This window comes from Rhamphochromis sp. 'chilingali', assembly GCF_963969265.1.
Source record: "Rhamphochromis sp. 'chilingali' genome assembly, chromosome: 5".
NCBI lineage: Eukaryota > Metazoa > Chordata > Actinopteri > Cichliformes > Cichlidae > Rhamphochromis > Rhamphochromis sp. 'chilingali'.
Genome location: NC_137932.1, coordinates 7,736,893 through 7,758,947, shown reverse-complemented (window position 1 = coordinate 7,758,947; position 22,055 = coordinate 7,736,893). Strand labels below are relative to the sequence as shown.

The window sequence follows — 22,055 nt, the reverse complement described above, 5'->3', positions numbered from 1 at the left end:
GTCTCAATCAAACAAAACCTGACATCTTTGCTTGTTTTGGCCTTTAGAGCTTTATTGCTACATTCTTTTATACCAAATCTTACTGGCAACCAAGTTTATTTTAAAGTGCTCTCTTATTCATTATCTCAGTCATTAATAATACATCTATGGCAATATATTTACCAAAAAAATAAGGATCAGCAATAGAAAGTATGTTATTATTCACCTACTGATTCTGGTTACAGTCAAACTAAATCAGCAATAGGCCACCAACATTTATCCTGCAGGGCTTTTTAGCTTCATCTCAGCCTTCTCAGGTCTCAAACGCATGTCAGCAAGGACACAGAGGTAGCCAACATTCAGTAGATTAAGTCTGGCTGGCATCCGGGATCAAGTATTTTGCCTGTGAGCTCAGATTGCATTTGCATCTTTACACAGTCAAACTGCTAAAGAGACCACAGGGATGAAAATGAGGAAGAAGAAGTAATGAAGAGACAGGCAAGTTTGGGGATGGGGGGAGCAGGACTGTGAGCTGATACTGAAGATGGATTTACTCTACTTGACACTAAAGTCTTGCGTCAGGTATAGCGTGGAGGCTCTCAGGGGGGATTTTCCCAGCTACAGTGAAAGAAGAGGAACAAAAACAAAAATAAGAAAGATCCCTCAGGCGGGTGTAGTAAACAACTGTAAGCTAATCGGTAATTGTATATGTAAAATAATCTGATCATTTTAAAGACAGCAAGGTAAAAAATAGAACAAAATTCTCAAGACGGACACAAAACAGCAGCTTTATCTTTACTGGAATATCACAAATAATCTTACAGAGTATGTCACCAGTTCTTCTGACAGCTGCTTTGTTCACTTTGTATTCGTTCTGCTGGGACCTGAGATGAGAAGAGTGCATGTGTAACTTTGGCATCAGCATTATGGACAGCTTCTCAAACCACCAAAGAAAATGAGCTTAAAACCAAACAGGGCTGTAGGTTTAATCTCATTACTCACGCCCTCAACTTTGTCACTGCCTCCAGTCTCCGCAGTGCAGAAAGAACATTTTTCTGTGTGTCAGAAGAGAGGACTTCAAAGGTGTGAAGATCACCTGCAAAACAAAAAACCCAAAAAACTGTGAGTTATCTGCAAGTTACCAGGTAGCAGACAACTCTAGAGTTCAGAGGTCATTCCACACACTCAGTTTTACCTGAGAGGATGAGTTTTGTAGCCAGGTTTTGCACAGCAGGTAGGAACTGCTTCTCCGTAAACACGTGAGCTCCGTTTTCACACAAGTACCTGAAGATCAGCTGGACATGAGGGGAAAAAAAACCCCAAAACATAATTAAAACGTTGGTATATTAATGTGGAAATAAAGTCAAATTATGGTCAAAAAGTAATAAATGCTTTGCCTAAAATTTAGTCAATAGTAAGTTAACAATGTTACAAATAATTTTCATGTTAGCAGATGTTAATGTTTTCCAAATGGTTAATAGTTTAGTTGTAAACCATCTTGACCACCATTTGATGGTTACTGTGAAGTTGCAAGAGATTCTTTGAAGTCATTAAATATTGTACTGTGCATCTATAAATCTATAAGTCTATAAACATTAGACACAAGATGGAAATAAACTGATGTTTGGAATATCCATTTTAAATCACATAAGCAGGACTCGTGTCTTTAGTTTCAGACTCAGTGATATGAACTGCATCTCCTCTCTAAAGATAATCTTAATATATGTAAACCAGGAAGTACACAAAACTGTATTTGTCTTACTAAAAGACAAAAAGTTTTCGATATACTTTTGCTAATGCAGATAAGCTCCCACAAAATTGAACTCTTTATGGTCATAAAATGTCTTAATGACAATATTTATAATTTTTCAAGTTTCAAAGATGCACCTACAGCATGTCTCTTTATGTCATTAGAAACTATGCCATGATTGTTAGTCATAATCTGTTATCTGATAACAGTGGTTAATGTTTAATGACATTTCTTAGAATACAATAGAAGGTCCATAATAAGAAAAAAAACTTTACAACATCTAACCAAGAATCTTCACAACAGTCACTCTCCACGAAATACACTTAATCACAGAGAGAGATACTCAAGTTAGAAGGACCTGATATGAGTCTAAGAAGGGTTGCAGCAGCTTCTGCAGAAAGGATAACACTTCCAGCCCCGTTTCCAACACGGTCACTTCCTGTTCACTCATGTGGACTGCTCCACATTTCTGCAGGAGTGAACATGCCTCGTCAAAGTCCTAAATGATGGAGGGGCAGACATATGCAATATGAGTAACAATAATCTGTCTCATTGTTAATCACACACAAGTGTGTATGAATATGATAGTAGCAAAACACTGAAGCACTATAAGCACAAAATTTCTTTCATTAGCTCTTCCTGGGAATTGGATAAACGAGAGGCTACAGTGACCTTGGCCTTTTACCCAGTTCATGCACAGAATAATCGTGATCCCGACAAACATGGCTGTTACCTGCGATGCCCTGCCAGGGATGAAGATGAATTCATTGGCGAAGACGTCCCGCAGGAAGCAGAAGAAGCTGAACAGCTCATCTGTGAACAGAAAAAAGTTAAACAAGATGTGTCCATTCATGAGACTCAGAATCTGCAACTGCACCTAACATTTACCCTTCTGTGTGCTTTTTGTGATGTGGATGGCAGTAGCAAGTATTCCTGGACGCACAAAGACATGCAACGCCTGATTCCTGTAGGAAACCAGCATCAGCACCGCCGCCGCCGTCCTCATCACACCCTCCTCTGGGCTGAGTGGATCTTGGCTCGCAGGGTCTCCATCCTGAACCAGGCAGACACGGCCCGCTTTATGATGGACGATGGAGTGATGAAGAGCCACGGTGGATGACATCACGTCTGAGTCTGTGGTGTGTGCTGCAAAACGGGTGTAAAGTTTGAGGGTCACATGACCTTCAGAAAGTCATGCGTGCATGTGTGTGTGTTGAAGTGTGCACACGTGCCTGCATGTGTGAATGTCCACACACAGGACACCTGTGAACTGAGACAGTTCAGTGGAGTCCTCTTAGGATAAGTTACTTAAAGTGCATTAATCCACTGAACATCTCCTAAGTGATTCTGGACACTTGTGCCAACTTGCATTCACCTAATCTTTGTGATCCACACAGGACCGGGTCAAAAGGAGCCTATGCAACAGCAAGGAAACTACTCAGTTACTCCTCTGCATTAACAGCGTCTGGTTGTCTAGCAATGCAATATGCTAAGGACACCTGCTGGTCACTGAAGGGAAAGCAAGCTTCATTAAATGCCCACTATAAGCAAAGCCTATATTGTTCTTAACCCTAAGCTTGATGCTGCTGCTTTCTACACAGTATAATTAAAATAAATTGATATCTTTGAAATCCATCTGGCCCACTCACCAGGCCAGTTCAGACGGCCCCTGAAGTCCAGCACCAGCTTCCTGAGCCAGAGTGTTTTTTCCGTGAGCCCATGCCACTGCAAACCCTCTTCTGTTAAAGTTGTGATTGGAGCCTGGAGCAACAGGCAAGCCATCAGAGACCAAGGACTGATCAATGAGCCCTCCTCCTGGGTTCGCACAATCAAATGAGCCACCCAGTTCACACAGTCCTGGATCTCCGTACTTGGTCTCTGTGGAAGATCTCTAAACAGAAAACAAGGTAGATTCTAAAGTTACATACAGGCTTTGAAGGTTTACAACGACAAAAATATTCATTTAAGTTGTATCACTGTTACACTTGTTATGCTTTTGTTGATTTGGTTCATTTTACACTCACTATGAGTAAGAAAAAATAAATAAAAACACATTTCAAAAATGTAAAAGGTGTTTTATGCACTTCATTTGAACTGCTTATATATCACTAATGGAGATTACATTAACAGAATACATAAATGGTAAATCATAAAATCATTTAATACTCACTTTGGTTGGTGTATACTCAGTACTCACAATTTTTAGCTACAGCCAATTGTGACTTTGGCACACATGGCTACCATGTCTTGCATAAACAGAAAAAAAAAGCAAATCTGTACCTTGGTATGAGATTGTACTCGCTCCGATTTATCTTTCCCTCACACAGCTGTCGAACAGACAGGGGGCGGCCAAAGTTCACATGCATGCAGCCATAATCTTCCTGCAGAACTCTGCTAGCTTTAAACAGTCCCTGCAGTGAAAGAGCGAGGGCAAGAGGCCTGTAGTTTCATATCTTTCAGGACCAAAGATTACATGGGAAATGTTATCAAGTCAGCAATGAGACGAAACTTACGGTGGTGCTTTCTTTGGGTTTGGGGACACCCAACAACTCAAGTGCAAGCAATGACTCCTCCACTACTCTGTCATAGCTGATACTAATGGGCACCAGCGTAATGTCAAACACCTCACCTTTAAAATATGGCTCCAGCACCATGTCCATCATACCTGCAGACAAATACAGATGTGGCACCAAGATGCTCAAAACATGTATAAGTAAATATGTAAAAATACATATGGAAATAAAAATAAGTTGAAAAGAATATTCAAATTACACAAAATGATCTAAAAATACTGTAAACTTGTTTGACTTTTCACAATTAAAATATCCTAAACTGTGAGTGCATGATCCCTTGGTGTGCAAAAGTAAAGTACTGTACAATGAAAAGGGTACAATGGCCCTTTAAGGTCAAACCTGTAATAAAACACAACAGAAATAGAAAAAACACAGCTAAATCTCACAAAACAAACCCTAAAAAACAAAAAAGACCTCACATAACACAATGGAAGTGTTTTTGGGGAGACAATAATGTGATGGACCAGCTGTGGAAGTGACAAGCTAACAGTAAACAGCTAATAGCAAACACCTACATTATTAAATGAATCTTTTAAGTGAGTCTAAGTGTAATTGTTTTCATGTTTTGGTCCATCACCTTATTGTCTCTCCAGAAACTCTTCTGTTGCATTTAGTGAAATTTCTTTTTTCTTTCCCTACTTCAATTGTTTTATTCAAATTCTGTTGTGGGTTGTTTTTTCTTTGTTTGTTTTTTCACCATTTCAGCTTTGTTTTATTCAGTTGTATTTTGTCTGCTTGTGCTGGATTTTTCTTTTTTCTGGTGTTTTCTTATCTTGCAGTGCATTTGACCTCCCCGGGCCACCATAGAAAAAGGTCATCATGCTTAACTGCTATAAAATTAAAGCAACAAAACCTAAAAAAAAACAAAAGTCCAAAATAATGAGATGCACACACTTTGATATCCTGGGGAACAGCAACAAAAACAACAAAGGTGTACATTTAGACACTTACCAAGCTTTGGCACCACAGACTTCAGTGTGCGACTCCTGAAACCCTCTACATAAAACTCCAAAGGAGCACATCCTGTCTACAAAAAACACATTAAGCTGTTGGAAGCCTTCTTCTTTTAATTGTTAAAGAAGCTGACTGCCAAAGATGCACTTAGGAATACTTTTAAAAAGTCCTTGTCTTACCCTGACAATTGTTCGGACATATTCTGACAGCACCGCCCAGTACAGCTTGTCAGAGCCGATTGCTCTTCGGATAAAGAAAGCTCCGGAGCGACGCAGAATCTCTCCAACAACCTTCATGCTTGCAAGAGCTTTAAAGAGAAGGAGTCGGAACAAAAAAATAAACAATAATAATAATAATATTTGGATGCTACGATGCAATCAAAATGGATATAATGTTGTGTATAATTAGTATGATTTAAATAACACTTTGTTGTCTTAATTCAAATAGATACTTGCGAATTCCTGCAGCTATGACAGGTATTGGGATGTCGTAGGTGAACAGGATGAAGGAGACAATCAAGAAGTCCACATAACTCCTGTGATTGGGCATCAGGATCACAGGACTCTCCTGGATGGCTTGCTGCAGCTGCAGTGACAGAAAATTTTAACTTCCAAGGTTCTCTGTATAGTAAATAGTAGTAAATACTATAGTAAAGCAAATCTATCAGAATGGTTGTGTGACCTCTAAAGAGCTACTGTTGAAACAAACTGGCCAATAACTGATTAAAGTGTATTGATTTCTGATGAGTCCTGACCATGTTGAGTCCTTCCATGTTGACATAGATGCTTCTGAAGAGTCTCTTGAACACCTTATTGACAGTGTAGGCCATCAGCCTGATAAACCCCAGCTGCAGATTGTGAGACATTTCCTCCAAAATCCCACGAGCCTCTTGTCTCACCTTCTCCACGGATGACCCCGTCTCCAAGGCAATCTGAGAGGGAAAATGTAGGGGAGGAAAAACTGACTATTTTGACAACAAAACAGTAAAAACTATATTTTTTTAATAAATAAAATGACTGACCTCTTTGGCAATATAGCGCAGATACTGGGACTCCAGTACAGCTTTCTTGAGGTCAGAAGTGGAGCTGGATGGGGCTCCTTTGTACGGTTGAGGGTTAAAGGTTCTCAGGGCATAGCCAAGATCAGTTGTGCATCTCCTCTCCTCCAATATATCCGTAAACTCCTCCTCATCCTTCAGGCTTGCAGTGCCTGAATCTTTATACTGAAGGAAGGAGTAAGGTTTATGTTAAAAGTCTCAAAGTTAAGATGTTGGAACATCTGTAACAGGATAGAAAACAACAACAACACTACTAATCTACCAACTCAGTAACGTGGGTACAGAGCAAGATTGTTTTGAATACGGATTTATTAGCACCACATTTTTTATACTGTACACATTCTGCTTTAATTCAAGGGGTCTAACAAATTTACTGCATTACCCATTTAGGAATTATATCCATTTGTATGCACAGCGTCCCATTTTCAGAGGTTATAAATTAATTGGACAGTTGACTGATAAGCAATTTCATGACAAGGTTAGGTTGTTCCCTTGTTATTTCGTAACACATAAAGCTAATAAAATATGTGGCATTGATTCCAACTGGTGAATTTGCATTTTGTAGCTTTTCACTTGAATTTTTATTACAGAAGTTAAATGTAAACTGAAATAAATCTATCAGACACATAGTAAAAAACTCTACAATCTGGTTCATTCTGCAAAAATAATAAACTGCCAATCACAACAACTTCCGAAAGTTCGCGTGTATTTATATTAAACAAAGATTTCCTTGTACCAGAATGACAGTAAGACCAAAGCATGACTAAGAACATGATCCGTGGCGTACCACATCATCTGCCAAACATGGTGGCAGTAACATTATGGCATGGTATGGTATGGTATGGTATGGTATGGTATGGTATGGTTGCTAGTGAAGCTGGATCACTGGTGTTTCTTGATGATGTAAGTACTGATTGAAGAAGCCGGATGATCTGTTAAGTGTACAGGGCTACACTCTCGCCTTGGACTCAGTCAAGTGCTGCAAAATTGATCGGACACTGCAAATGGATGATGACCTAAAGCATACGGTAAAAGCATCTCAAGCAAAAATAAATGGGATGTCCTTTAATAGTCAAACCAGCAGAGCAGCTTTTTAGCTATTAAATTCAAACCTAAAGGCACTTAATGCAAAACTTTCTTAAAACCCTTGAATTAAAGCTGCAAGCTCACAAAAAAAACAGACAAAAACTACAGAAATAAATACATTTTTAAAAATGCTATAATTCTTATAGAGCAGACTGTAGTTTTGTAAGACTCTTTATTTCTTTGGTAAATAAAATAAAATAAAAAAGAGGGGGCGGGGGTAAAAGATAATATATGTGGACAACAACTATTCACCACACTGTTATTTTGAACTGTTATTTTACAACGGGCGCATCCCTATAGTTATCCCATTAATGTGTTAATTGTTTATTAACCTTTTATACAAGCACTAGTTTTGTTTATTTTAACAGTAAGGAAAAACTGACGTATTGTTACTTTGGAAAAGTGGTCTGAGACAAATTAAATTATTAAATCACAAAGTTTATCGAGTTAAAACCATAAAAGTCGTTATCTCCTCGCTGCTCTGTTCTGCAGGCTGCTGTGACCTGCCAACACTGGCTGGTGAAAAACTATTAAGCAACAGCGGCTTACATACAGTCGCTGTTTTTCTTAGTAGGCCAAAGTTTGAGCAGCTTAAGGCGGCCAGGCTCCACAGGACACCCCTGCCTGCATAATTAACAGCAAAAACAAGCCCTGCTTGAAGGCAGACAAAAGCGAACATCGCTACAGGTTTCCTTCAGGCGGTCTCCTTCTGGGTATTATATATTTTATAGTCGCCGCTAACTTTGAAAGGTTTAAAGAAAAGCGTCGACGGGCCCGAGAGAAGATAAAAACAGACGCGTTTAAAACTTGCTTCTTACCGTACTCGTCATTCTTTGCGGACACTAACACTGAAGCTGACTGGTGACTGGCCTCAATGACTGTCTTTCTTGTGCTTGGACGCTATCTTCGCTCCACACTGCGTGAAATATGCAGCACTTCGGGGCCCGGGGCCAATGGTGTGCCTGGGTTTTGGAAACTCCTCCCGCATATTGTAATACTCAACCCTCTGCTCCCAAGTAACCCCCCTCACCCCACGCGCGCTGTTGAGTGCGATAGCTAATGTTTTAAGTGATCTCGAGTTTGTCTGATGTGGAAAAAAATGTCTGAATATTTTTGGAGGAAACATAACCAAGAATTAAACATCAACTGAGCGTGCACTCCACAGGGACTGATTAAATTATCGTTGTTTTTTTTTGTCAGTTTTGCTGGTTTGGAGCATTCAGATGTGCTTAAGATTATTCACATGTGACATTCACGGCAGCTGTCAATCTTCCCAGAAGTGCACTTCCCATCAAATTCACCCTAAAAGGCAACACTCAGAGAAACTGCAAACTCCCCAAGAGTTCCAGGTGTACCGGCTTCAGTTACAATGTTAAATGTACTAGGCTTCTGAAACAATGTCCTTTTGGACAGATGAGAGCAAAGTGGAGATGGTAATGCACAGCCCCACATTTGTTGTGCGATATCTGTGCAAACTGGCAAGCACAGTGGTGGACGGGTCATGATTTGGGCAGCTTGCAGTCTTTGAGTCAATCATGAACTCCTCTGTGTACCAAAGTCTTCTGAAGGCAAATGTTAGACCTTCTGTCCAACAGCTAAAGCTTGGTCAAAACTGAGAAATTCATTAGGACCATGATCCCAAGCCTTTCAGCAAATCTATCAGCATCCCCGTCAAAGTCAAGATAGTAAAATTGATATACTTTGGCAGGACCTTAAGAGAGATGTGCATAAGTAAATGCCCACAAACCTCAATGAAATGAAGCAACATTGTACAGTGGTGGCGTACAGAGTGGGGCAAAATTCTTCCACAGGGTTGTAAGAGACTGATAAAGTCATGCAGAAAACAATGACGTAAAGTTATTGCTGCTAAAGGTGACCATACAAGCTAATAAATCACGTAGAACTACTAGTACTACTACTGAAGTCCTTTTGGTTGACCTTCGCCCTGGCCTCCACCCCTCTGTCCACTCAGTCTCGAGCTACAGACTCAAACATGCTTCACCAGTCAAGAGCAATTGGTATCAGTTTCTTCAGTGGTGAGCAGTCTCAAAATGAAGAGCAACCACAAAAATGAAGGTGAACATTTTTGTAAATCTTCATTTTATTTATGTATTTTTTTGTTGCCGAACAATGATCATCTCATGAGTTAGGCAAGCAGAGGAGTCTTTATTGTTTCTATTCACACATAAAGTGTTTACCCCAATGTCATTTATGAGTAAGACTGCACCAGTTTAACAAGCAACTGTTCAAAAGAGAGCAAAATGCAGATCACGTTCACAGCTAAGGCAAAAATAAAAACAATTTCACGCTACTTTAGCTCTTTCATTGAAAGAATAATAGCATTGTTAAAGCATTATGCACACACACACACACACACACACACACACACACACACACACACACACACACACACACACACACACACACACACACACACACACACACACACACACACCATCTCTTAGAAACTATACTACAGGCTGATAATACTCTGCCAATTTTATTTGTTAAGTGACTCAGTCCCTGTTTACATATTCATATGACCGCATTACATGATATAAAGACCCTTTTTTTCTTAAAATACTATGACCTCTCTTAGCTGCTAGCAGTAGCAGAAGTGTACGCTACATCTTACACAGTCTGCATCTTATACAGTAACGTAGACTACATGAACTATAACAGAAAGGCGAAAAACTGCACCTCACAAACTGAAATCACATTCTCACCACAGCACATGCAGACTCTGAATAGAAAAACAAATATTTCACCAATCCCTCTCGCAAATAAGGAAGACGATGCTTTAAAGTGTTGTGCTTTTCTGTCCTGACACTCACTGGCTCGGTCGCCTCACATATGTGTTGCTACATAGTACAAATGCACGTGGAGAGCTGCACTTCCATGCTGATTGAAGGCTGTGTGTAAACTAAAGAGGACAAAAAATGGCATCGGTTAAATAAATATATAAATAAACGCAGAAATGAAGCCAAATGTAGAATTCAACTGAAGATGCTGGTTTAACTATACTGTTTTAATTTAAGCCATGTATGTATGTGGAAATGTTTACACCACTTCTGGCCCTGCAGAGCAGATGATCACAGTAAGAAAATAAATTCCACGTTGACTATTTGGCACAAATTTAAGTAACCTGCTCTCTCGTTATGATAAACAGAGGCCATAATTCAGCTATAGTGTGTGTTAAAGAACTGTCTAGGTCATACATTGTAGTCTAGCTACTGATATATTGCCAACACTCCCTATAAAATAGTATCCATACTAAGCTGCCTGAATAAAATACTAATATTTTATTCCTCACTACACATACATACTTTTAGTCAGATGACCCCAAAGTCCATCTTTTAATAAAAGTGTGCTTATATCCATCTTGTGAATTAAGACTATTCACAGCAGATTGCTTTACTCGTTTACTAGTTTTACTCTCCGCTGTCCATTTATAAAGTGCTCCATCTTCTGTTGAAAAAACAAAACGAAAACTCAACAATTATACACTCGCACACATCATTCTCCAACCCTCTGCTACATCTCAAGCACACCATCATTTAGTCCTTGCTCCAAAGGCCAGAGGTAGTCGGTCAGCTGCTGGAGCTGGCGGTCTGTTGAGGTGTAGTTTCCTGACTCTCCACCAGGGGGAACTGCTCCCTCCAGTAGGTGAAGTGGCTGTAGGTGTCCGAGCAGGGGAAGTCAGAGGAGGACGCTCGGGCCTTCAGCGGAAACACGTGGTCAACGACCTCGCACAAACGTACGTAGCTGAAGAGAAGAGAGGAGAGCGAGATGATGCAGTGATGCTGTAAGGGCCATGAGAGCAATCCAGTGGGACCTGGGTGAAGGACTTACGATGAGATGTTGGTCTTGGCGTGCTCCTGCACCAGCTCCCCTTTGGGGTTCACTGTAAAAATCCTGTTTAGTGACACCCCAACTTCTTTGTATGAGTATACATCCTACAAAGACAAGAACAGGGGCATTTTTAATGTTAGATATACTGGATATTAGACTTAAACAGTGCAAAAAATACCTAAAAAGCTTCAATTTACCCTCAGTGAACATCCAAACTCACTTTTATGGTGAGAAATAGACTAAACTATAAGCAAATATAACTGTTTGTAAGCTCTGCAGAGCCGCATGTGAGTTACCGTCGGTCTGTTGCCGAATGCTGCGTAGAACGGCTGCTTGTTGGGGTAGAAGAGGTTCTTGATATCAGTGAGACACTCTACCTTGAACTTCTCCGGCTTCTTCTCTATCACCTCCCTGTGAAACACAATCAGCACTGCACGATGAGTTCCTCCTGCATCCTCTCATGTACTAATATAGAAAAACAGATGCACGTTTGTGATCTGAAATACCTGTGCAGAGCTGAAAAGAGGCTGCTCGGGCTCAAGAGGACGGGGCCCATAGGAAGCATAGTGCCTCTCTCGTTGACCCAGTTGAGGTAACCTCTAGTCATGTCAGCCATGCCGATCGCTCGGGCTGAGCAGTACAGGAACTTGTAGCCATTTCTGATGTGGAGAGGAAGAGATTAATATTAACCAATTTGTGTCAATAGAGAGTTGAAATTACTAAATAATTTCTTTAACTTTGTAAAAGCATTTCTTTAAGAGCTTTATTTTATTTCTATAAAATCTCCTTTATGCTTTACTTTAAAACTGAGAGTAGACTGTTAACAAAGTAGTTCTTACTGGCTGACTTTGTGGTACAGCTGAGCAATCCCCTGGTGTGTCCAGTCTTTCCCGAGTGTGGGCAGGATATGACCTAATGTGTCTGACCTGGAGACAAATACAAGCAAGCGTTATTAAAAATGCATTTTTTTGCACTTGTGTAAAAATCTAATGATGTTTTATGTCATAGTCATCCAGATTTAAAACCCTTTGGAATACTTCTCATTGTTGGAATATATAAAAGCATCCTCTGTTTAGTCTGAGAGAGGATTTAAATGTCACAATAACTGGAAAAGTACCTGCTAGCTCTCTATTAAATGCTACCTTTGCAAGAAGCTGCATATTTAATCTTCTGATCAGAATGACAAATTGCCTCATAATCAGCAGTGAATAAATGTTACAGATGGAATAGCCGTGAAGAGTTTATTCATCACACTGAACCCTGCTGTGCACAGAGTTGTACAGCATGCAGATGAACCTAATACTGGAGCCACTTCCAGTAGATTTGCCGTCCAAACTAAACTCCATTATGCATTAAAAAAAAACAAAAACAAGACACACGCACCTGGTAATGGTTCCATCTATGTCGGAGATAATTATCTTGTCATCCCAGTTCCAGAGGTAGATGGTGCCTTGACAGCGACAGGTTCCCTGGTACTGAGTGGTGACGCTGAACACGACATCGTTAGGCCCGTCTTGCAACTGAAGAGACAGCTGGGAAATTTGGTGAAGGGGGTGAAAATCCATGAAAAACCACTCAGAAAGGAAGAGAATTGTGTTATAGCTGCACCATTTGGGCTTGTCAGGTGGATCTTTACTGCTGCCATCTTGCTCAAGCTGGTAACTCATTCTTTTATGCTTCTTTTTTAATGTTTGAGCTATCTCTCTATCATATCCAAACTTGTGCTTTAACTTGTGTGCTCACCAGCTGCTCTGATGTGAGTCGGAGAGTTTTCTTATAAGACACGCCTCCCGTTGTGAGTACCGGCTCTGTCTGTATGAGGGAAGAGTTCTGCTTGGCTTCCCGGTGGTCCTCATCACTAGAGGATGACTCTTCTTTCAGTCTGTCATCAGAGAGGTGAACAGGGCATTTATATGCTTCAATATAAACCTCAGTAAGTGAGCAAGGACAATTTTGAGCCAGGAATGCTCTCTTACCTGCTTGTCATATTCCCAACCTGCTCAGCAGTGCAACAGGCCCCACGCTCAGAGGCTGAATCCTATAGGTAATAAAAACAGTGCCAGGTTGGTGTTTATCTGGCGCGTAACTTGTTCACAATTAACATAGCTGCCGCTTTAAATTACCGATTTGGCACTGCTGTTCTTGCTTCTCCAGGAGAACCACCACCTTCCTGCTTTCTTGGGCATCTTCTCCTCCATGATGTTCTCCACTGCAGCCTGAAGCAGACCACACACACACACACACACACACACACACACACACACACACACACACACACACACACACACACACACACACACACACACACACACACACCAAGCAACCACAACACAAAGCCATAAAGACACACTTAAAAAATAAAGCAAACTATACCGTAAATCAACAAACACTGAGGCAAAACCAAGAATGTGCCTGAGGCCGAAGCGGGGGGAAATACACCAACAGAATAAAAGTGAAAGCTTGTGTAGAGATATTAAAGGGGGGAGGGGTGTTTAAAACAAAAAATAAACATACAGAGCTGTAGCCCAGAACACTGGTCAGACAGCAGAGGAGGAACTGTAAGGTTGAGTGAATGTAATTAGGGCAGGAGGACTAACAGATGGATGGAGGGAGTAATAAAATAAGATGGGGAGAGAACAAAGGAGAAAACAACATTTAGCTTGAGAGCAAAAGTTTGGAAGACATTTGTTACACAATGTAAATTTTGTCTGCAGTAGCAAAAACTGAACACAGTGAGGTTTGAGGTCCACAGACTCCACATTAGGCCTTATGTTATGTAAAGTGGTGCAGTACCGGGATCAGTCAGAAGGGGGAATACTTCTCATGTAATCCAACCCAACTTACTGACTCCTAAATATCTGTGCAGCGTCTGCAATCAACTCTTACCTTTGGCAGAGGCTTCTGAAAGGCTTGCATAGCCAGCACAAGCGGAGCTGCAGTGTTCCAATTATAGTACCTGTGGGAGATAACAAAATGTATTTTTAACCCTTCCATAAATGCAGCAAAACACATGTTTTTCAGCCAATTTTAGCTCATTAGGCCAAAGAGTTGTGCTAACGCTGCTGTTTTTGCCCGCAGTGTGTGACACATGAATCCATTCAGTACACTCGAATGTCTTACTTTGAGCCAATTTTCACCACTAAGTTGGGGTCGTCGATGATAGAGGGGTTCTCTGTGAACTGCTGATAGGACACGGTCTTCTTATAAAATTGCTCTGTAAAAGGAAGGGAGAAGAAAAAAAAACCCACACGTTACTTATTCCCCATGCTTACAACACAGTGTCTAAAGTGCATCTTGGAGTCGTGTCATGTCACGTGATCGTTTACCTTTCGTGATCTCCCTGTTGTCATTGAGCCCCCCACACAAAGAGATGGCAATTGATGGCAGGTCAGACATGGGATCGCAGTAACTGTCTACTCCACTGTCTCCTCCAGAGCTTACAGACTGAGGAGACTGACTGGTGCTGTGGAGGCCCGGATCCGAGATGCTCCTCACTGTTGCACCAGTGTCACTGCAAAAAAGAAAAAGAGGAGATACTTTTGATAAGAATCTCGCTGATCATTCTGCACAGTTCAGAAATACAACTGTATGAAACTTTTCTTAACATGAAAGCGTGCGTGATGTCCAAATACCTCTTAGGAAAATAAAGGGCTGCCACTTCCGGTTCAAGCTCAGTGATGTCGTCTAGATAAATTCCATCAGAACCAAGATGGCGACTCCTTTTATCTGCAAAAGAGCAAATTCATTTTCAGCCTCTTAGATTTTTCCCCCCCGACTGATTTATCCAGAAGCAAATCATTTGCCAGCTTGATCTCTGTGAGAGGGTCTATAGATGGATTATTATGAGGCTGTAAGCTTCCTTGTAGTACCAGATCCGTTCACCTGGCCCCTGTTTATCTTTGCAATCATATGCAGCGATTCAGACACATTTTTGGCTGTAAATCCATCTTATATTGCATCTTATCTTATACTACGGAGAGCAACTGATTGAGTTTGAGCAATTTGCAGTGTGAAGCTGCAGCTTCTCGACGTAACACAGTGCATTAAATGATACGTGGGGAAACCTTTTTAAGGTTTACCTTTTTTCTTTGACGGAGAGTCTGCTTTGCCTTGTGGACGGGGTGAAGTGTCCTCCATGTCGGCCACCATACGAGCTGCCACGCCTCCCACTGTTGTAACTTGCATCGCCGAAGTTATCGTTTGAGACTCCATCCCAATGGATTCTGCATCGACCATTTCCTCTGTGTGCATCGTCTCTGTCGGCATCAGCAGTCGCAGTGCTGGTATTTCCGAGCAGGGTCCGCACTGTTCCGAAGACACCTCAGGCGTAATCACACGGAAGTGCGTGCTTTCAGACACCGGGATAGATACGGGGCAAACTGGTGGAGGGCTGGACTTCAGTGGAAGGACAGATGGCTACAAGAGTGGAGAAGAGGATGATGATATGAGCTGAAGAAATAACAACACTGCAGATTAGGGTATCAGGATTAAGGCTTTCCTACCATGGCGGCCTGAGGCAGCTCTCCCCACGCCCAGTGCATTTCTGGATTCTGATTGTCTGTGTTTGACGGTTTGCCAATTAGCTCAGAATCACTCTTGGGAGATGTGGGGCGAGAGTTTCCAGGACTAAAAGAAAAAGAGATTATAGCATTTCCACATTTATTTCATGGATTTATAGCATTTACTGTAGGTGTGAAAGTATTTTGTGTGAGTCGAGCACCTCTGAATGGGACTCCACTCCCCATCTGAACGAGTGTACATGCCAGCCTGTTTGAAAGAACTGTTGGTCGAACCAACTGTGTTCTCCTCTCTAGAGACATCCCGAGATGAAGACCTGGAGTATAATCACAAAGACGAGTTAGTCAGGGTTTTCTTTACTCTCTCTTACACTGTCAGGTGATCATCCTCATCCTCTGCATGGGTATTTGATTAGTCCTTCACCATTTCCCTTCACTCCTCACGGCCAGCTCTTACCTGTTGCTCTCCATTTCTGCCACTTCATCCGAGCTGATGTCTATGGGGAACATGTCTTCGTCCGCGGAGTAGTCTCCACTTTCCTCTCTCCTCAGGCTGTCCGCCCGAGCCTTCCTCCTCCTCTTCCTCCTTTTCTTCATCATCATGTTACTGTTCTCGCCATTGCTTGCCACGGAGCACAGATTCTGTATGGGTGTCCCGGAGATCTTCCCCATCAAAACAGGTCCATCTGATAGGATAGGAGAGGTGGCCAGGTAGGAGGGAACCACTTCCTGTTAAGACAGGAAACAGGAGTGAAACAATGCCGAGCAGACAAAGAGCCTGAACGTTACACCAAAAACTACCCACATGAGGAAATCTGTTTGGATTTACTGTCAAAGCTTTAGGTCTGCACTGAAATTGGGTGCTGTAGGAGTGTTGCTGACTCCCCTACTGTTCACACTTTGATTTTTGTAACGCAGAACAACATGTGATAGTGCAACCTGCACAGCTATTATCTCCTGCTTTGACATGAAGCTATGTCAACCACTGAGAAACAAAAGATAACAACACTCTGCATAAAAGTAGATTATAATCATTGCAATAAATCCCCCACTCCATAGTTAGTGTATCGCATGACTTTGGTCTGAGACATAGGTTTGCAATTAACTGCCAAACTGCAAAAACCTCCACAGAGGAAAGGGTTTGCCAAAGCAGAAGCAGACTCTGTTTCTCAGTTCTGGTCACTTTTATGATCCCTCCTTCTAGGAAAAGAAAAGAGTTTTCCAGGAGGTCTCCTGCTGTCCATCCAGGGGAACATAAATATGTGTGTGCAGACTTAGGGGAAAAACAGAAAGCGAAGACAAACTGACGTATAACACCATGATTTGTGGTCTGACAACAATGCCTCACGTTTTGCTTCCCTGAGCCAAGAAAATGGGTTCAGAGAAACAACGCTCCTCCCCTAGTTGCTCGTTCAAGCCTGAGAATTTGACACCACCCAGGGGAAAATAAATCAGACACTTCCCTCGTTACAGCCAGCCCCAAGCTTCAGTACTTTAGAGCTTGTTTTTATCTTTTTCTGCATGCATCCTGACGTGCATACAAAGCCAAAAAGAGAGAGAAAGAGAAAGAAGATGAGAGTACATGCAACCAGGCTCTTTAAAGCTGCAACTGAACCTCGCAAAACCAAAATAAAATTAAACACTGACTTTCCAAAAAACTGAGGAAAAACGGCTTTCCGTGAAGTTTTGTAAACATAAAAAGTAGAAATGTAGGTCAGACTGGAGGAATTCTGACATATCTTTAACTCGCCAAGCTCTGAGCATTTTTCTAATACTTAAGCCAGTTTCACAAATACTGCAATACCGCAAACATTTAAATTTCCAGAAGCATATTTATCCAGTTTCCGATTTATCCTCATGCTCCCAGTGTTTGACATACTTCCAGGTCATAAAGCCTTGGTGAGTAAATTCTGCGTTCTCAGCTCTTGCTCGCTGATAAACAAAGGCAGTCGGTTTTTAAAAAAAGGAAAGGGGAGAAATTCCTGGGTGCTGTGCCAACTCTGCACACAGTGCGACTTTGTTCAAACTACTATCATTCCGAGTAGGAAAAAGAAAGTTTGGATAACACTTTTCAGTTGCAAATGGGGAGTGTGTGAGCGCAGGGTGTAAATAAAGTGTTATCATTTGAATCTTGGTTTTATTTGAATCAAAAAGGCCACATAAAGGCGGAAATGGTAAATGGCCTGTATTTGTATAGCGCTTTTACTAGTCCCTAAGGACCCCAAAGCGCTTTACACATCCAGTCATCCACCCATTCACACACTGGTGATGGCAAGCTACATTGTAGCCACAGCCACCCTGGGGCGCACTGACAGAGGCGAGGCTGCCGGACACTGGCGCCACCGGCCCTCTGACCACCACCAGTAGGCAACAGGTGAAGCGTCTTGCCCAAGGACACAACGACCGAGACTGTCCAAGCCGGGGCTCGAACCGGCAACCTTCCGATTACAAGGCGAACTCCCAACTCTTGAGCCACGATCGAAATGTACTGCCTTTTATATGGCTACAAATATAACAGTCTTTTAGGGTTTTTTATATAAAGTTCTTCACTGCTGTGTCATTTTCTCACCTGTTCATTTAAGCAGTTCCACATGAGATCAGATGATTTGGCCAAATTAGTTAATCAAAATATAATTACATGCAGACAGCATTATGCTTCGCGGAAACGCTCCCAATCGTTACCTGATCATTTTCTGTTTCTTGCACAAAAAACGCCTCGCCGTTCTCCCCAAGCTTCATGTGGAGATCTACTGGTTCTCCGTTGATTTCCATGTCCACCTAAAAGCAAAAGGGTGAGAGCTGAACAAACTAGAACATTAAACTTTTCCTCTAAAGATGCCCTTGTTGTTGTTGTCGTTGTTTTTTTTTTTATCTTCTCACCACTTTCTCTCGGGACCGTAGGACCCCCAGCTTGCCAAAGCGCACGTGGAATGGCGAGCACTGCAGGGAGCCATCGGGCTGTCTCACAACAATGACGTCGATGCAGCCAGAGAGGGTGGCGGGATTGAGGCCTCGGTACAGCTCTTTGACCTGGACAAACACCTGGCCCGCCAACTGGCCCACGAAATTCATGGTTTGACGGGTCTGGGGGAAGTGAACGGATTAAAATTATTTGCGTAAGTCACCTCTTCCTGAACTCGGCCAACTTTCAAAAGTGGACGCGCTTATGAGTGGGCATCTGCCGTAGCAATCTTCAGCCCGTGAATCAAAGCACTGGTGACATAACTCTCACCCCGCTGGAAATAGGGCGAGCTATTCCAACACTCTGAGGTAAAATAAGCTTTCTGTATGGATAAGAGATGAAGAAGGAGTTGAAGCTGTTTCCTGATCTGTAATTACAAACTGTACAAAGAACCTGTTACCACTTTTGACCTTACTGTCTCTCTTACATCTTACATCCCCTCGGGCCTCATACTGTGAGTCTGTAAAGCCTTACAACTGTTTTCCATTCACACATCAAAGGTCAAAGGACAGACTAAGTTAGACCAGACTGTCAAGTCATGTGTATATAATGTAATACAGTAAATATAGCATGAACTCAATGCATAAAACCCCCATCCACCCCCTTATGTATTTTTTTTAAGCCCATTTGAGTCAAACAACCTTTCAACACCAACAGGATTTAGAGTTCCCCTTAAAAAACAAATGTAAATAGAAACATTTTATAAATAGTTCAGCTTCCATTTCTAGCCCCGCGCTGGTGAAAATTGGAACATATTTAGCGTCTTATATTTGGCCGTAAGCAGGCTACAGAGGGTAAAGACTGACTGCTATTACGATTTGTATAGCTTCTTGTAACAGACAGGATGAGAGTGCTGGAGGTGGTGATCCAGGGAAAGATGGCCTTAAATATGTTGGAAAAATGCCAACATATCCTACCCCTTGAGGACATGTGAACAAGAGACGAGGCCCTGTCTGAAGAACAGAGACACCGACTGTTAAATCTTATAAAAGATCTCTTCTAAATTACCTTTGCTGTATTAAATTATTAACTGAATTTTCCACCGGGGCGTTGTGTTACGACACTGTTGACTTTCAAGCAGAGGACTTTTAGTGCAAAATACTGTTACACAGTACAGTGCAGCCTAATCTAAAAATAGATGTCTTGTGTTTGTTCCTCTTTTTGTTTCATCTCAGTGTCTCTGAACACTAGCAAAATACTCGGGCTGGGTTTCAGAAAAAGAGCTCCTCCATCTAAAGAAGACCTTTTATGCACTTTTTCAGCGCCACATTTGTATCCTTTAGAATAGCTTAGTATTATTCACAGTTGAAAAGAATCCTTATTTATCTTAAACTGAGCCTTTATAAAGCCTGAGCATCCACCACTGGAACAGTGTATATATGACAGGAAACATGGAAGAAAGTAATAGATCCACTCTTTGTATTAATTAATTAATTAATTAATTTTTAGAATTATAGTGTGGATGCTATTCATTAATGTAATTAGCACTACTCTCTGGTACGATTACTGTTTACTATTCAACTTAATCTCATTTTTATTATATTTGTTTGGGGTTTTTTTTTAATCACCGTTGTGTGCAAATTTTTTCATTGTATAAGGCTCACAGTATATGCCTGTGGCACATCCTGCTCTGTGACCAAATAATTTCCCCAGTGGGATCAATAAAGGATCCATCCATCCATCCACTTGTGTTTAGCTGTGGTATGTTCATTTGGAAGAGTCTGGCTGAACAGCTTAGCAGATAATGTGTTCAGTCCCACATCAATACACAGAAACACACAGTACAAGATGCAATCTATTCCTGATTATGTAAGAAAATAAAACCTTCTACATGTAAGGAAATTCCTTTATTTAAATGTTTAAATAAAAAACATGTGATGTGACAAATCAGCTTCCATAACGCATGTTTAAACACCTAAAAGTGTAATAAGGTCTAATCGATATGGTAAACAGCTGACTCATATACCTCCTGACAGGGCAAACGGGAATTTTTTGTGATGAATGAAAAAAGCTTAATGAGCGTAAAGACAGATAAAAGACACACAAGTGGCCAGCGTGGTTATAACAGACATCTACAGAGTAAATAAAGACAGTTTATCATCGGTTTCATCTCAGAGTCAGGTGCAGTCAAATATACATAAACAATCCAAAACATACCTGTTTGAGCTGAGGGGCTGCCTTTTAACCAACACACGGGAGACGAGCGTTTCATCAACCGGGAATAATAAAACAACGAAACATTTTAAAAGACCTCCTGTTCCTCGATACAGGTGATGTCTGATGCCCGGATGCAGCTCCTGGGAGCATGGAGCAAAAACGCTACCGTTTAAGTTAAAGCGTTGACTCTTCCTCTCTAAGCGAGTCTGTTCCTCTCACTCAGGAGTCCTGTCACTGGGTGACGTCACTTGCAAAAAAAACCCCGACCCGTTAGTTGGCCAATCAGCGTCGAGCTGTTGAGTTGCCAAGAAGAAAGAAAAAATCGATTCAATTGCCACAGTGGCAACAAAATTACCCTCTTTCTTACTTTGTCGGAGCTCTTCTGTGCCTACAGAGTGACTTTATGCTCTTTCGTGACCGTTTACATCCAGTCGCATTAAACTTGTAACCCTGATAACAAAAAAAATAAATCTACAGCAAGACATCTCACTTTACTTAAGTCTTTGACAGCGGGAAGCAGTGGAAGCTTCGTAAGCGTTTAAAGTCACCAGTCTGTCAGTCAGGTCTGATGCTGTGAGGTGATCTTTCTAGCCAATCACAGCTCTGCCTCGTAACACATGCCATGTTTGCTTACAGCGCGAGACCCTCCAGTGAGACTGTGCGAAGAGGATGTGGTCGGCTCGTGGTTAGTGAGATTAGGACACTAAACATAAGCAAAAATAGGTATTTAATGTAGAAAGATGCAAACGCTGAGTTTGCAAAGACTAACATACTCGAGAAGGAAACAAAGTCAGGATGTAAATGCACCAATTTCATTTCTAATTTAAAAAAAGCGGCTCTACTGTCATTAATGGTACAATTACATTACTGCCAAAACCACTCTGTCTGTATCTCTGTGCCTCAGAGCCCAAAATCCTGACAGCAGACTGCTTCTCCCCTCATGCTCCAGGACAAATACTGGACGGGGTTACACGCTACAAAAGCCTCACGTGCAGCTCTTCTGCAACCAAACCAAGCTCAGCCTGTGTGTCTGGGAAAATGTGTCTCTGAGTGAACACGATCTAATTGTTTTTCCAGACTGTGAGGCAGAAAGGGGAAGAGTGTGTGTCTTCATAGTAGTTTTCCATCACAACTTAAAATGAGCGTTTATTGTTTTAGGTTTGCACTT

The 22,055-nt window shown here is 41.5% G+C and overlaps 2 protein-coding genes across 2 annotated transcripts; both read right to left on the bottom strand.

The window, feature by feature from the left end:
- Positions 1–26: 26 nt before the first annotated feature.
- gnpat2 (glyceronephosphate O-acyltransferase 2) lies at positions 27–8,347 on the bottom strand. Its single transcript, XM_080883122.1, has 16 exons — positions 8,218–8,347; positions 6,278–6,478; positions 6,011–6,187; positions 5,712–5,841; positions 5,436–5,563; positions 5,254–5,329; positions 4,243–4,394; positions 4,010–4,140; positions 3,379–3,620; positions 2,618–2,875; positions 2,463–2,542; positions 2,088–2,228; positions 1,175–1,274; positions 982–1,075; positions 802–863; positions 27–597 (listed from the first exon to the last, which is right to left on the bottom strand). Exons 1-16 carry the CDS (start codon positions 8,227–8,229, stop codon positions 545–547), a joined length of 2,037 nt encoding a protein of 678 aa, XP_080739248.1. The 5' UTR covers positions 8,230–8,347; the 3' UTR covers positions 27–544.
- A 1,419-nt stretch (positions 8,348–9,766) lies between these two features.
- Positions 9,767–21,658, bottom strand: lpin1b (lipin 1b). Its single transcript, XM_080883766.1, has 20 exons — positions 20,888–21,658; positions 18,649–18,852; positions 18,451–18,546; positions 16,226–16,497; positions 15,972–16,085; positions 15,754–15,877; positions 15,331–15,667; positions 14,884–14,977; positions 14,578–14,762; positions 14,372–14,465; positions 14,138–14,207; positions 13,375–13,467; positions 13,228–13,289; positions 12,995–13,133; positions 12,635–12,783; positions 12,091–12,177; positions 11,758–11,910; positions 11,548–11,662; positions 11,252–11,355; positions 9,767–11,164 (listed from the first exon to the last, which is right to left on the bottom strand). The coding sequence occupies exons 2-20, from the start codon at positions 18,838–18,840 to the stop codon at positions 10,990–10,992; spliced, it is 2,655 nt and encodes an 884-aa protein (XP_080739892.1). The 5' UTR covers positions 18,841–18,852; positions 20,888–21,658; the 3' UTR covers positions 9,767–10,989.
- Between the last annotated feature and the right edge of the window lie 397 nt (positions 21,659–22,055).